This window comes from Sphaeramia orbicularis, chromosome 19, assembly GCF_902148855.1.
Source record: "Sphaeramia orbicularis chromosome 19, fSphaOr1.1, whole genome shotgun sequence".
NCBI lineage: Eukaryota > Metazoa > Chordata > Actinopteri > Kurtiformes > Apogonidae > Sphaeramia > Sphaeramia orbicularis.
In genome coordinates, this window is record NC_043975.1 from 48,409,664 (window position 1) to 48,422,273 (window position 12,610).

General features: G+C 36.6%; 1 protein-coding gene across 3 annotated transcripts in view; it reads left to right on the forward strand.

Annotated features, from left to right (window-relative positions):
- Positions 1-421: 421 nt before the first annotated feature.
- Positions 422-12,610, forward strand: part of vps35l (VPS35 endosomal protein sorting factor like) — a 38,247-nt gene continuing 26,058 nt past the window's right edge. For all 3 annotated transcript variants that reach the window (XM_030122195.1, XM_030122198.1, XM_030122196.1), the window contains exons 1-12: positions 422-454; positions 2,116-2,215; positions 3,381-3,563; positions 5,529-5,648; positions 5,753-5,777; positions 6,626-6,705; positions 7,483-7,611; positions 9,376-9,460; positions 9,538-9,594; positions 9,684-9,780; positions 11,212-11,259; positions 11,425-11,518. In XM_030122195.1, coding sequence (XP_029978055.1) covers positions 438-454; positions 2,116-2,215; positions 3,381-3,563; positions 5,529-5,648; positions 5,753-5,777; positions 6,626-6,705; positions 7,483-7,611; positions 9,376-9,460; positions 9,538-9,594; positions 9,684-9,780; positions 11,212-11,259; positions 11,425-11,518 — 1,035 coding nt within the window. In that variant the 5' untranslated portion in view covers positions 422-437. The remainder of the gene's footprint in view (positions 455-2,115; positions 2,216-3,380; positions 3,564-5,528; positions 5,649-5,752; positions 5,778-6,625; positions 6,706-7,482; positions 7,612-9,375; positions 9,461-9,537; positions 9,595-9,683; positions 9,781-11,211; positions 11,260-11,424; positions 11,519-12,610) is intronic.

A 12,610-nucleotide genomic window follows, 5' to 3' on the forward strand; every position in this document is an offset into this window, starting at 1 on the left:
CGAGCACAATTATCGTATATATGAATATTATGTGACTATTAGAGAATATTTATTGAAGTAAATTTTATGAAATTGTTCCACGTTCTAATCCTAATACAGCGACTAAATTTTCCAAAGTTTGGGTGTACAAAAACAAGTCCATAGTGGCACCTCTAACTTACTTTTAGTCTTTGATAGTGAGTCATTTCAGGGCACGCAATGTATCTTGGGAAGTGAAGTTTTACAGTTTTAAAAAGTTCACTAAAATGCCTTAAATTTCTCGCTACTCTTATTACAAATTGTAAAATAGCACCCCTGTACATACTCACAATTGTTGCCCTTATGGTGGCATAAGTCAATATCAACAAACCCGTTTTTGCAGAACAAGAAAAAGAGAGTATTTCCGAAGTGTGACATATCCCGGAATTGCAAAAGTGTCACATGATTATTAAAAAAAAATGGCCGCGGTGCAGTGGTAAGATTCTGTTTTTTGTGTTAAAAACAACCTATTTGTTTTAAATATTTACTCGTACACTGTTATGTTTGTTTTTCACATAGGGCGAACATAATATTACTGCGTATACTACATGTTCCATTAAACCACAGCGCCCAATAAACTGTAGGTTTTATTTGCAGAGCTTCGAACATAGAAATAGCAGCCAAATGTAATGCATGTGATGCCTAAGGCCTTACATTAGTCCACCTTATTCTAACAATGCACATATAACAAAGCAGATGTTGTAACATTTATCTTACACACCAAGCAGTGATGCCAAAAGCTGTTAAAGTAAAGGTGAATACTGCTTAAGAAAATGTGCAGAAATATTAGTGGCAAAAAGAAGTTGAAGTATTGAAGTCAAAGTACTAATCTGGTCACTGACTGATAAATGAGTGGAGTGGATATGATTAGAGTATGAGTAGTGAAGCATTAGTGTTGTGTCAGCATGTTACTGTTGTTTCTGCTACAGTTGGAGTTACTCTGAACTACTTTACATCCTGATTTACAAACAGGATCACCAGAAAAAAGTAAGGCCTCATCAGAGGGTTAAAGGAAGAGGAAAGAGAAAAAACAAAAACAGACAAGTGTGTTTGCAGTTTGGAGCTGTTTGTAAGACAAAAGTAAAGAAAACTATTTCTGCAACAAGACTGAACTGGACCTTTAGAGGTCTGTGTGAAATTTAGGGCAATAAGGAGTATCGAATTGCAGAAATTGAAAATATATTATATGTTTTTATTAGTGTTTCAAAACATGATTAGTTTACTTTACATTCATACCCACAGAAAAAGCAGGCAGATATTCACAGTCTGCTACATCGCACCACGATGTTTCTAGAGTTTCTCTGAACAGACTTTCTCTTCTTTTTTCTTTTTCATAGCTGGTGGCATCCACTGTGAAGGTTCATTATCAAACACTGGGTGGGGGTGCTATTCAGTTGGTTGAAATTGACCACTTCTGTACAAGACATCACTAAATATTACACACTGAAATCTCAGACCTGTATGTTAAAAACACTTAGAGAAGTGATTGTTGGCACAGTTATAAAAAATGTAGCGGCTTTACCTTTAGCCACTACTACGGTGTGGAAGGGTTCAACCTGTTGTATTTTTGACGCGTGCGTAAATGAATGTCCGGCTGGGTTTCTTTGTCTTCTTTGGATATGCCAATCCATTTATTCAGCAATATTAAGTCCAAGAGTTCATTATAAGTCACAATTGTCTTTCCATATTCTTTCTACAAATAAACAAAATAGGCTCTTTAACACAAACAAAACACTGAAAACGCCGACCATTTCTCTCAGAGTTTCACGGTCTGAAAATCGTTTGGGGCTGTCCTCACACACACTGCCCACCTCACACAGCAGGTATATGTAAGTTTGCCACACTCATACCAACACCTATGATGAGATGCACCTGTGGCTATCATCACAGGCACACCCACTAAACAATAATTAAATTAAGGTCAAAATAAAAAAGAGGAATAAACAAACAAAAATGCATTTTGGCTCCAACAAAAAATATCACTACTGATCAAATAAACAGTCATTGTTACTGAATATAACACAAGATAAGTAAGGTGTCATTCAAAGATGTCAATAGAAACAGCAGGGTTGTCTTCTCTGTTTTCTGTGTAACCAGGCGTTCCCGCTGGCGCAAATATGATGTGGAGCTGCAGAGATGTCACGCCGAGAGCCTACCAGTGGAGTTTGGAGATTACCATCCACTCAAACCCATTATGGTAATAATAATAACAATAATACTAATCCTCTGGTGCTCATTTCAACACCCTTATTTGTACACACTTGAAGGGTACTCTGACCTCCTTTTTTCTCCAGCATGGTTTATCTCTAATAAAAATTACAAGGTACTCACAGATCATTAAAAAAAGATCTTAAAAGGTGTTGAACTCATTAATCTAAAAATAAGGACATAACAAAAAGTTAAAGGCTCTAATAGAGCTGAAAGATTAATTGAATCGATTGAAAAAAAGTACAATTCTTGAGTACAGTTCTCCTGAATCGAAGCTTCTTTTCCTTAATTCCGCTGCCGTTAAACATTGGTTCCTCTGTTGTGTTTCATGCGGACGCTTATTGTGACGCTCATCATGCCAGGATCAACACAACAACATGAAGTGTAGCTCAGAAGAGATGAGGACAAAAAGGCAGAAAATGTCTATATGTTGACTTTTCTACTTTGGAACCATCACTTACTCCTTTAAACTTTGGAGCTTTCACACAAACAGAACAAATGTTAGTCTTTATTTTTTTCAGTTGTATGTTAGTTCCATGTTCAGTTGGTATAAGTTTGATCAAATGTGTTGTAGACTGCAGTGCACATATTGTTTGCAGATGTCATCGGACTTGTTTGTTGTCGTTTATATCTATAGATATTTTACATATACTTCTATTCTGTTGTTATGGTTGTTGTTGTTTTTTTTTACTTTCTTACTTTTTGTGGTTGTTGTTTCAGCTGGTTCTGGAATAAAGGACAAATTGTTTGTCATTCTCAGACATGTCTTTATCACATTTTTACTATTTTTTTTCACCTATTCCTTAGATTAATTGGTTACAAAATAACCAACAGCTGCAGGTCTGTTCTCAAATTAATCATCCCAACCCTTAATTAACCACTAATGTCACACATATTGGGATAGCAGGACTGTTCTATCATTTGCTGCATGATGCGTCAGTGCACTGTTGGGCCATACAGCTGAAATGCGTATCATGTGTTTGTTTTTTTTTCTCCAATTATTATTTTATTATTTTGGCTAAAGTTAGTCGTAATTTCATTCCAGCTGGGTTTTAAAAAGATATAAATTTAATATATGGAAGGCTCTGGAAGCTAAGGAATGTGGAGCTACTTTTACTCTGACACCTGTAACCTTCCCTCTTCTCTCCATCCAGGTGACGGATACAAAAACCCGTCGTGGGGCTCGTAAAGGCAGCACCTCTTCCTCTTCCTCCTCATCCTCCTCTGCTGCCCCGGACCCCCTCAGCTCCATGCTGGACGGAACCGACCCGCTGTCCATGTTTGCAGCAGCTTCAGCCAGTGAGACTCCAGCCATGTCGCACAGCAGCTCCACAGGGGTCAGTTCACACCAAGACTTGTTACTTTTGGTTTTTTTAATGTTTGAGTAGAATTATCAGTCATTTTTATTTTGCATCATTGCATCTTTTCTCAACATCAAAACCATTTTTAACATGAAGGGATTGAACAATAACTTAGAGGAATGATGATCCCTTATTATATTCATGAGCGCATAACACAAATATAGCATGAAAAAAAGCATGCCACCAGATGAAAACACATGTAGTCTCTGATTTCACAACTTGCAATCAAAATAAATAAAATCAGTGCAATCTGAGTCGCTTTTCAACAAGACAGAAGTGATGTCAGAAATAGTGAGACACAAGAACATGTTACAAATAGAAAACAATTTCAAACACTCAGCCAGACTGAATATATGTAAAAGATTCAACAAGATAAAACCGATGTAAAAGACATAACAGGACAAAAACAGCAGCAAAAAAAGACAAAAGTGATGTGACAAAAATGACTTTAAAGATGCCACAAAACAAAAGCAACATAACCAGACAAGACAGACATGAAATGGATGTAAAGTTAGAATGATTCAGTAGTCTTCTCATGGTGTTAATATGATCACATTAAGGCAGTGGTTCCCAACTTTTTTTGGCTCGTGACCCCATTTTAACATTACAAATTTCTGGCGACCCCAGACATTCAAAACTGAGATATTTTTCTTTTGGAGATGTTTTAGTGGGACCAAGCAGGTGAAGACATCTTTCCATTCTCTGTTTGGTCCAGTTTTGTGACTGTGACTGTGTCCAGGCAGGTTGAAGCGTAGTAACACATGAGGTCACATGATCAGGTCAATCAAGATGTACCATCTCAGATATTGTATCCTGCAGTTTTTTATTTGAACTTGATTTTAAGTAGGAAAAGTGTGTGGTGTTTTAGTTACGATGAAATATATGTTGAATCATTAAAAAAATATAATGAATTTTTTACAAATTTTTTTATCAATTTCTAGAAATTCCAGGCGATCCTACATGGGGTCACGACCCCAAGTCTGAAAAACACTGCACTAAGGTTACTCTGTCAAACACAAGAGTGTGTAAATCAGTAGAGTAAAAGAACAACAGTGTGAGATGAAGCTGTGTCCTCCTGCCTCTTTTTACCCAGAAAAACACACATCACTGAACTGAAGTCTGGACAGACAGCAGTCTGTCACAGTTTGTCATGTCTTTTATGGATTGGGATTGTCAACTCACCATGTATTTTTCATTAGTAAGTTTTTAATTTTATCAATTACTAGAAATTTCAGGCGACCCCATTTGAATTTGAGGCGACCCCACGTGGGGTCCCAACCCCAAGGTTGAAAAACACTGTTCTAGTGACATACATAAGTGAAGTCATATAAGTTTATGAGTGAAAAAGTTACTCTAGTAAGTTTACACACATGGGTCAGACTGAAAGTCATACAGATATGGTACAAGAATAATAGCGGTAATTTAATTATTTCAGCAGTGATATGGTCAGATTGATGTAGAAACACAAAAGTCATGCTTTTGTATATATTAAGAAAAATAAGATAAGATATACTTTATTGATCCCCAAGGGGAACAGCAGCACAAGACAAGAGGTGCTAAATACAAGAAAGAGATGAAGAGAAGATAACAGTATAAAAATTTGTTAAAGTGACTATAAATGACATAAATATTAATAATAGTAATAATAAATTAAGTGACCAATGTGCAAGTAAGGTGACATGACAGCTGCAAAAACATCAAATGAAAAATGACCTCAGTCGCTTCAGTTAGAACATCCTACTTTAGCCTTTCCTGTAAAGTGCATCTGTGTTGTCAGACCAGGTTCAGTTTGCTTTTACACAAACAGTCTGTACAAGTGTCTTTTGACTTTTACTGCAGTAAAAACAAAATGAATCGGTATTGGTACTTTTATCATAGTCCTTTGTTTTACGTACTTCTACTGGAGTAAAGAATGAATGGACTTTTGTCACCTCTGTCCAGGACCTGGGGAGGAAGAGGAAGGAGAAGGAGGATGATGCAGTTGGACCAGATTTTGAGTCCTGGTCGGCAAAACGGGGGGAGATCCTGGCCAGGTTCACCACGACAGAAAAGCTATCAATTGTGAGTCCCTTCTGTTACTATAAACAAAATCAGAGCAGTCAATACAATAGAATTAGTCTCTTTACAAAAACCCCAAACCTAATATTATTTCTTTGTTGTTCTAGAATCTTTGCATGGGCTCTGATCGAGGTAAGACCTGTGTTTGGTTTCAGAAAAACACAAAATCTGATCCTTCACCCTCTTCATTCCTCGTATGCTACTGTCAACATAAATCATTTCACAAGTCCATCATAAGACATAAAATATCCAGGCTATTGTTGTTACTCCAGTTTGGTTTAAAAGAAAAGGATAAATTCATCCTTTTACTCATCATGTTTTTCTGTAGAAAAATACTTTTAGAGGTTTGTGCTCTAAGCCCATTTATCTGCGAATGAGCTGAAAATTCCGTTCCTGAAATAAATGGAGTAAATTGTTTAAACTACAATGTTTTTTTCTTAATAAATTTGGATTCATAAGAAAAATGACATGTGTAAGGTTGATGTAGAAGTGTCAGAATGATTCTCAAATGCACTGTTTTGAAGTAAATGCAGCGAGAATACAGAAAAAATATATAATATTCAGCTCAGCCTAAAAAACAGACTTAGGATAAAAACCACCTGGAAATCATTGGTTAGTTGGCTGAGGATCTGAACAGGTTCATTACCTCAGTTTTTAGGCATAAGCCAGTAGCTAAATGACACTGATGTCTTCCAAAGTTACAGTATTTCTAGAACAAAATAAACTGGTTTTAATGTTTGCGTGCTGAGCTACAGTGGACAGACTGAAAGGAGCAATATGGCAATTAAGTCTAAGTAACCTTGGAAAACAACCACTAGATGTGACTAAGTTAACCTGCTAGACTGTTTTGTCCCACAGTATTTACTGTACATTGAAAACTCATTAAGGAGGGATGAACCAGAGGAGCAACAACAGCAGATGATGAAGCCCATTTCACCTGACTGTTGTATCTGAAAAATGGGACTTTATGCTTCCTGCAGGAAAAGCTCAAGCTCCTGGATCTTCAGCTGTTTCAGAGAAAGTTCGCACTCGCCTGGAGGAGCTAGATGATCTGGAGGAGGTGTGTTTTTATTCTTACTGAATCAACCCAGTCTGGTCACTTTTGGGTTTCCACGTTAAACTGTTTATTAATGACAGTGGTCTACAAGTGAAATGCTTTCAAAATAAAAGTAGTGACATTTTACAACATGTGAATCACTGATCAAGAAAAATTCCGTCTTAAATGCTGGTTGGCTGAAGTTTCCAAGATACAGTCTTGCTAAAATGTGAAATTCAAGAATTAATGAGAGAATGGGTTTAACTCCAAAGGAATATTAGTGTCAGAGCTACCAGATCTACTTCAAAACACTGTCTGCACATGACAGTACATTCACTTTAGAGGTTCTATCTATTTGAAGATTTATAAATCTATTATATAAATGTACATATACCAATATATATGCGTAATAACACTTTATCATATACCTTGAAAACATCAGAAAACCAGCACTTTTGTCATTTGTTTTCCAATTAATCTTATTAAAATAAGTAACATTTAGCACGTTTAATTTCTGAAGGAGATAATTTTTTTTTAAAAAATGGTACAAACCCTGCATTGGTCCATTGGTTTGTAGACTGTAGCTTTGTAGTAGCTTAAGTTTCCATTATATATCGACATTTAAGTTTTTAGCACTTACACATTGGCGTCGTTTTTCATCTCCAGAGGTTGCCATTTAATTTATATAAAACAATATGTGCATAAAGGAGCTTCTACCACCTTAAATGGTCTATGAATAGGTGGAACTCTATAAAGCTGTACTGACTAAGGATGTTTTTGGATATATGTTTGTGTGTGAAGGGTTCCCAGAGGGAGCTGCTGAATCTTTCCCAGCAGGATTATGCAAACCGCATCGAGGAGCTGAACCAGTCCCTGAAGGAGGCTTGGGCCTCTGACCAGAAGGTTAAAGCACTGAAGATCGTCATTCAGGTAATGTAGCATGACTGAGTGGATGGGATGAAGCTGTGGGAAACATGTCAAAATGGCCAAAGGAGACGAGTAAACTGGATGGACAGATCTTTTTATGCACAGACTGAAACACCAGTATTCTTGTATTTATAAATGTATTTTAGGTCTGCTTCCTTCATATTTATTGGTCTACATCAGTTGGAATGACTTAAATAATTAATAGTCACCGTTTCCATGATCTGTTCTCTCTATGTGTTCCAAAGGTCAAGACAGAACTGGGAAAAAAAGCCTTTTAAATGTTCTGCTTCCACTGCCTGAAACAACCTACAGAAGGAGATAAATAAATAATATAAATAATATAATATAGATAAATATAAATCTGTAAATACATTCAAAGTCATTTTAACTCTTTAAGACCCACAACTGTTTTTGTCACAACTTGCAAATTTTTTTTTTGTCTTCCCAAAGTGATTCATCACCATTTATTTATATTACCTGTATTTTTCATTTTTCAGTGAAATTTTGGCATTATTCTATATTTAATTTATCAATCAGATGTTCATAAAACCTCAGAGTAAATTCAAGTTTATGAAATCAAATCAAGAAAAAATGACATGTTCAACAAAATATATCATTAATTCAACGCCAAAACAAGTGTCTCCATCCACTGTCATTTATCAAACTTCGTGGGTTTTACAAGTGAATCAATGTTGTAGAAGATGATGGTGTTTCCATGGTAACTATGGAGCCTCTGAACATCCAAATGGGTCATATCTGATGACCATGAAAAGATGAATAACTACATTTTACACCAATTATGTACATGAATTGATAGGATTAGTGGATCAACAGCTATTTAACAGTTTAGATCAGTAAATCATTTCAGTCGATGGTGGATGTTTGGGTCTTTATGGGTTAGATGAATGGGAAAAGGATAAATGTGGCTGTAGATGTTTTTCAAACTGATTTAATCAGGTTCTGCTTTGAGATGCTTTTATTGAATATTGTTATATTTTTAGTACCTTTTAAATTGTTGGTAATGTTTTATATCAAGGCGCTTGTGCAGGTCTTCAAAGTCTTAAAAAGTATGGAATTTTATCCAGACCTTGAAAAGTCTGGAATTTTGTGTGAAAGTCTTAATAAAGTATGGAAAAAAGTTCCTGTCATAGTTGAATTTTAGAGTATGTTCAAAGTCACATAATCTTGTAAGATAAGAAATACATGAAGAAAGCATATTTTAAAAAAAAACCTCAATATGATTTCACTAACCGGTCAGTACTGGAATGATTCTAGTGAAACTTGTTAGTGTGATATCAATGCACTTTTGGGATTTTCATATTTTTAAAAAAACGTTTCTGTCAGTAAAACATAATTTACTGTGAATTATGCATTCATTCATTCCTTCATACTCTTATTAAAGTGAACTTTTCTACTACACATAACAGGTACAATCTCAACCAAAAAAGTAGGAACGTAAGTATAAAAGTGCATGAAATAAAGGTCTTGGGGGAAGAAATTTCAGTTTTGGAAAAAGTCTGGAATTTTAATTTGGATAAAGAACAAACACCCTGTACATGTATGTTATTAGCATGGTGTTTTATGTATAGTTTGAGTGTAGATGTGGATGAAAGTTCTACTTTCTGTAACTTCTGCTGCTGCTGCCTTGGCCAGGACACTCTGCAAAAGAGATTTTTAATTTCAACAAGTCATTCTTTCCTGGTTAAATACAGGTTATTAAAAATAATAGTAACAATAATAACTTAGAGTATTTGTGTCATGTTCTAGTGCTCCAAGCTCCTGTCTGACACCTCAGTGATCCAGTTCTACCCCAGCAAGTTTGTTCTTATCACTGATATCCTTGACACTTTTGGTGAGTGCAGAAGGTCTTTACCTGATTCCCCTCACAGTGTCCAGGGTTATTGACCAGAGTATGTTTTCTTTTTACAGGCCGACTAGTGTATGACAGAATCTGGACCATGTGTTCAGATCCAAGGCCCTTACCAGGTGCGTCTGTACACCAGCTACGTATGGACTTGTGGTTGGTGTTCTCTAGCTCATTTCTGACTTGTCTGCATGATTTCCTCCTTCCTCAGATTCGTTTACAGTTGAAGATGTGAACGACACAGCCAAGGAGACTTGTCTGAACTGGTTTTATAAGATCGCCTCCATCCGAGAGCTCCTGCCCAGACTGTATCCTTCAGCATTTATGTTTTTGTCACTTGTTTAAAGCAAGGTTCCTACATAAATATGGAAAAGTATGGAATTTGATTTTATAAATTTCCAGGTCTGGAAAAGTTTGGAAAATGGAAACAAATGTATGGAAAAATATTCATGTTTCCCAGACTGTTCCCACTGTTCTTTTTCTAAAACAGAAAATTATGAATATCTCAAAAAAATGGATCCATCTGTTTTTTTAAGACACTTGCTAGTGCAGCTAAAATGTTTGTGTGAGAGCACATACATTAGGGTATGCGTCCCAGAAAACATTTGGGCAGATTGACAAGTTGAATGCCCCGCCTTCTGCTCTTATCCTCCTCCAACCCATTTTAAGGCCCGCCCAGGTGTCGTCAAGTTTCACTGCAGCTTCAACAGACAGGTGATGTCCACACACTGTTAGTGAGCGAGCTTTTCAACACGCCTTGGATGATAATTGGCAGAACTCATAATGGGTAGACGTAAATTCTCTGACGACTGGCTCATAAATCCCAAGTACAAAGACTGGTAGGCTGGTTGGAATTTTTTACCGAGACATTTGGAAATTAGGGTCTGGATAAAGTATGGAATTTTGAAATTTCAAATGTGTAGGAACCCTGTTAAAGGTATAGCTACCGATGTGGCATGTCGCACAGCACTTAGTAAAAATTTGAACATGAACAACTCGCTTCCCTCCAAAGTCCCAGCCGCTTCCCCCTGCCTGACCTCTGACGCTCCCCTCCTCCCCTGACACACACGGTGGGAAGCAGAGGCAGAGGTAGAGGTGTCACGGTCCACTCTGGTGTGACCGCGGACCCCTCCTTCAGCTTTCAGACACACCATCATCCACCTACTGCACAGCCGTAGCACCTTTTTCATTAGGAGCTGTATTTAAGGGTCTTGTCTGTGACTGTGCAACGTTGGATTATTATCTTCACTGCACCTCATCAGCCCTTCAATAACCCAGACTTTATCACCATTCTTCACTCACTGCACTCTGACAGCTAAAATCAGGTTTTTCTGTTTGTTCCCCTCGGTTGTTGTTTCTGTTAATCTGTTTTTTCCCTTCAGCAAAGTGCATTTGAGTCCTGTCCATTCACACCGCTAGACAGGAGGAGCAGCACGAGTGAAATATGTCAATGGAGTCAAATTCAGAGGCACCGGGAACTGATGAACGGATGACAGACAGGAAGCTCAGCCAATTATTTTATTTGAACCGAATAAATGATTGATCAGACTTTAATCAGAAATATATGAGAATTAAACATTTTAGAGTTTCGAAACTTGGTGAACTTCTTTTACATTTTAGTTTGCCACACGCTTATTAGGAGCATTTTAAGATCACAAAAGAAAAGTGTAAAAATGCCAGATCGTACAGTATAGATTTAAATGCTCAAAACCGTAACAATCTTTAACCTCCATGCACAGATATGTTGAAGCTGCCATCCTCAAATGCAACCGTTTCCTCAACAAATCGTAAGTTGTCACTGTTCATTTCTCTGTAGGCCTTTAGATGTTGATCATTTCATGTACATTTGTCTTCAGCTCCAAATGAAATCTGTGGTTTCTTTGGAAAGTGATGGATTTTAATTAATGCAGTGGGTTTTTCCTCTCTGTCTCTGTTCATTTTTGTTTTCACAGTGGCATCCAAGACACCCTCCCTCGCTTGACATCCATGATCAGAGGGATCGGAGACCCTTTGGTGGCTGCATATGCCAGAGCTTACCTCTGCAGGGTGATGTGCTCAGTTATTTAACATTTAATTTTGTGTTAACCCAACAAAAAATAATTTGACATTTGATATTTTCTTTATATAATAACACCCACATTTTGTAATGAACTTTTTATACATTAATTATTTATTTTATCTTTTAACAGCTTTAGTGCAATATGTAATAGACTTTCCCATATGTTGTAGTATATTGTTGCATATTGTGGTATTGGCATTACACCCCCTGATCATGATGGCCAGATCCACAAATGTTCTGCCACTTTTTTGTCCTGCTGCTAAACCTGTGCAAATGCAGTGTGTAATTCAACAAGCACCAAAAAAGGTGAAATCTTCAGTCAGACGTTGGAGATTTAGTTGGGTCTGGAGATTGTCTTTGAGTTGCAGTTCGTAAAAAATAAATGTCCTGGCAGTAATGATGGCAACCACACCACTTTATTACTAATGCTATTGACTGTTAGACCCTGACTGAGATGAGGTTGATGAAATTAATACTCCTGTCTTTCCAAACTAAATATTAATATTAATATTTTATTAGTTGTAATGTGATGCTGCTGTCAGATGTGAGCATTAGATACAGTCTGTATGAATGTTTCTGCAAAATCCAGGAAACATTTAGTGGCACATGAAAAAAAAGCTTTAGATTCACACATTAATGGAACACATTTCAGACCAGAGGCATATTAACAGGTGTAGTGTCTTTTAAAGGACATTTCAATTGATATTGTTTTAGATGCAAAATACCTGAGAAGCAAAAGAGGCAAAATACATGAAAGTATTTTTATTATGTACCAATCTGTGCTTAAAACAAGGGCAAATTGTGCCAAACGTTATGGCTGTGTTTGCAATAGATTGAAGATTCTTTATTGTAATTCAACATTGGTATGATGAACAAAATTACCATCCACAGGACCGATAGTGAAATGAACATTTAAAAACACATTTGAAGTAGAAATAGAAAACAACAGAGCTAAGTGCAAATAATAATAATAATAATAAATAAATCAACTGAGAAGAGGTGGAGAAATGACTGAAATGTAAACAGATTATTGCATGTTATATTCTGGTAATTGTTCTTATATTGTCGTAGTAGATTAC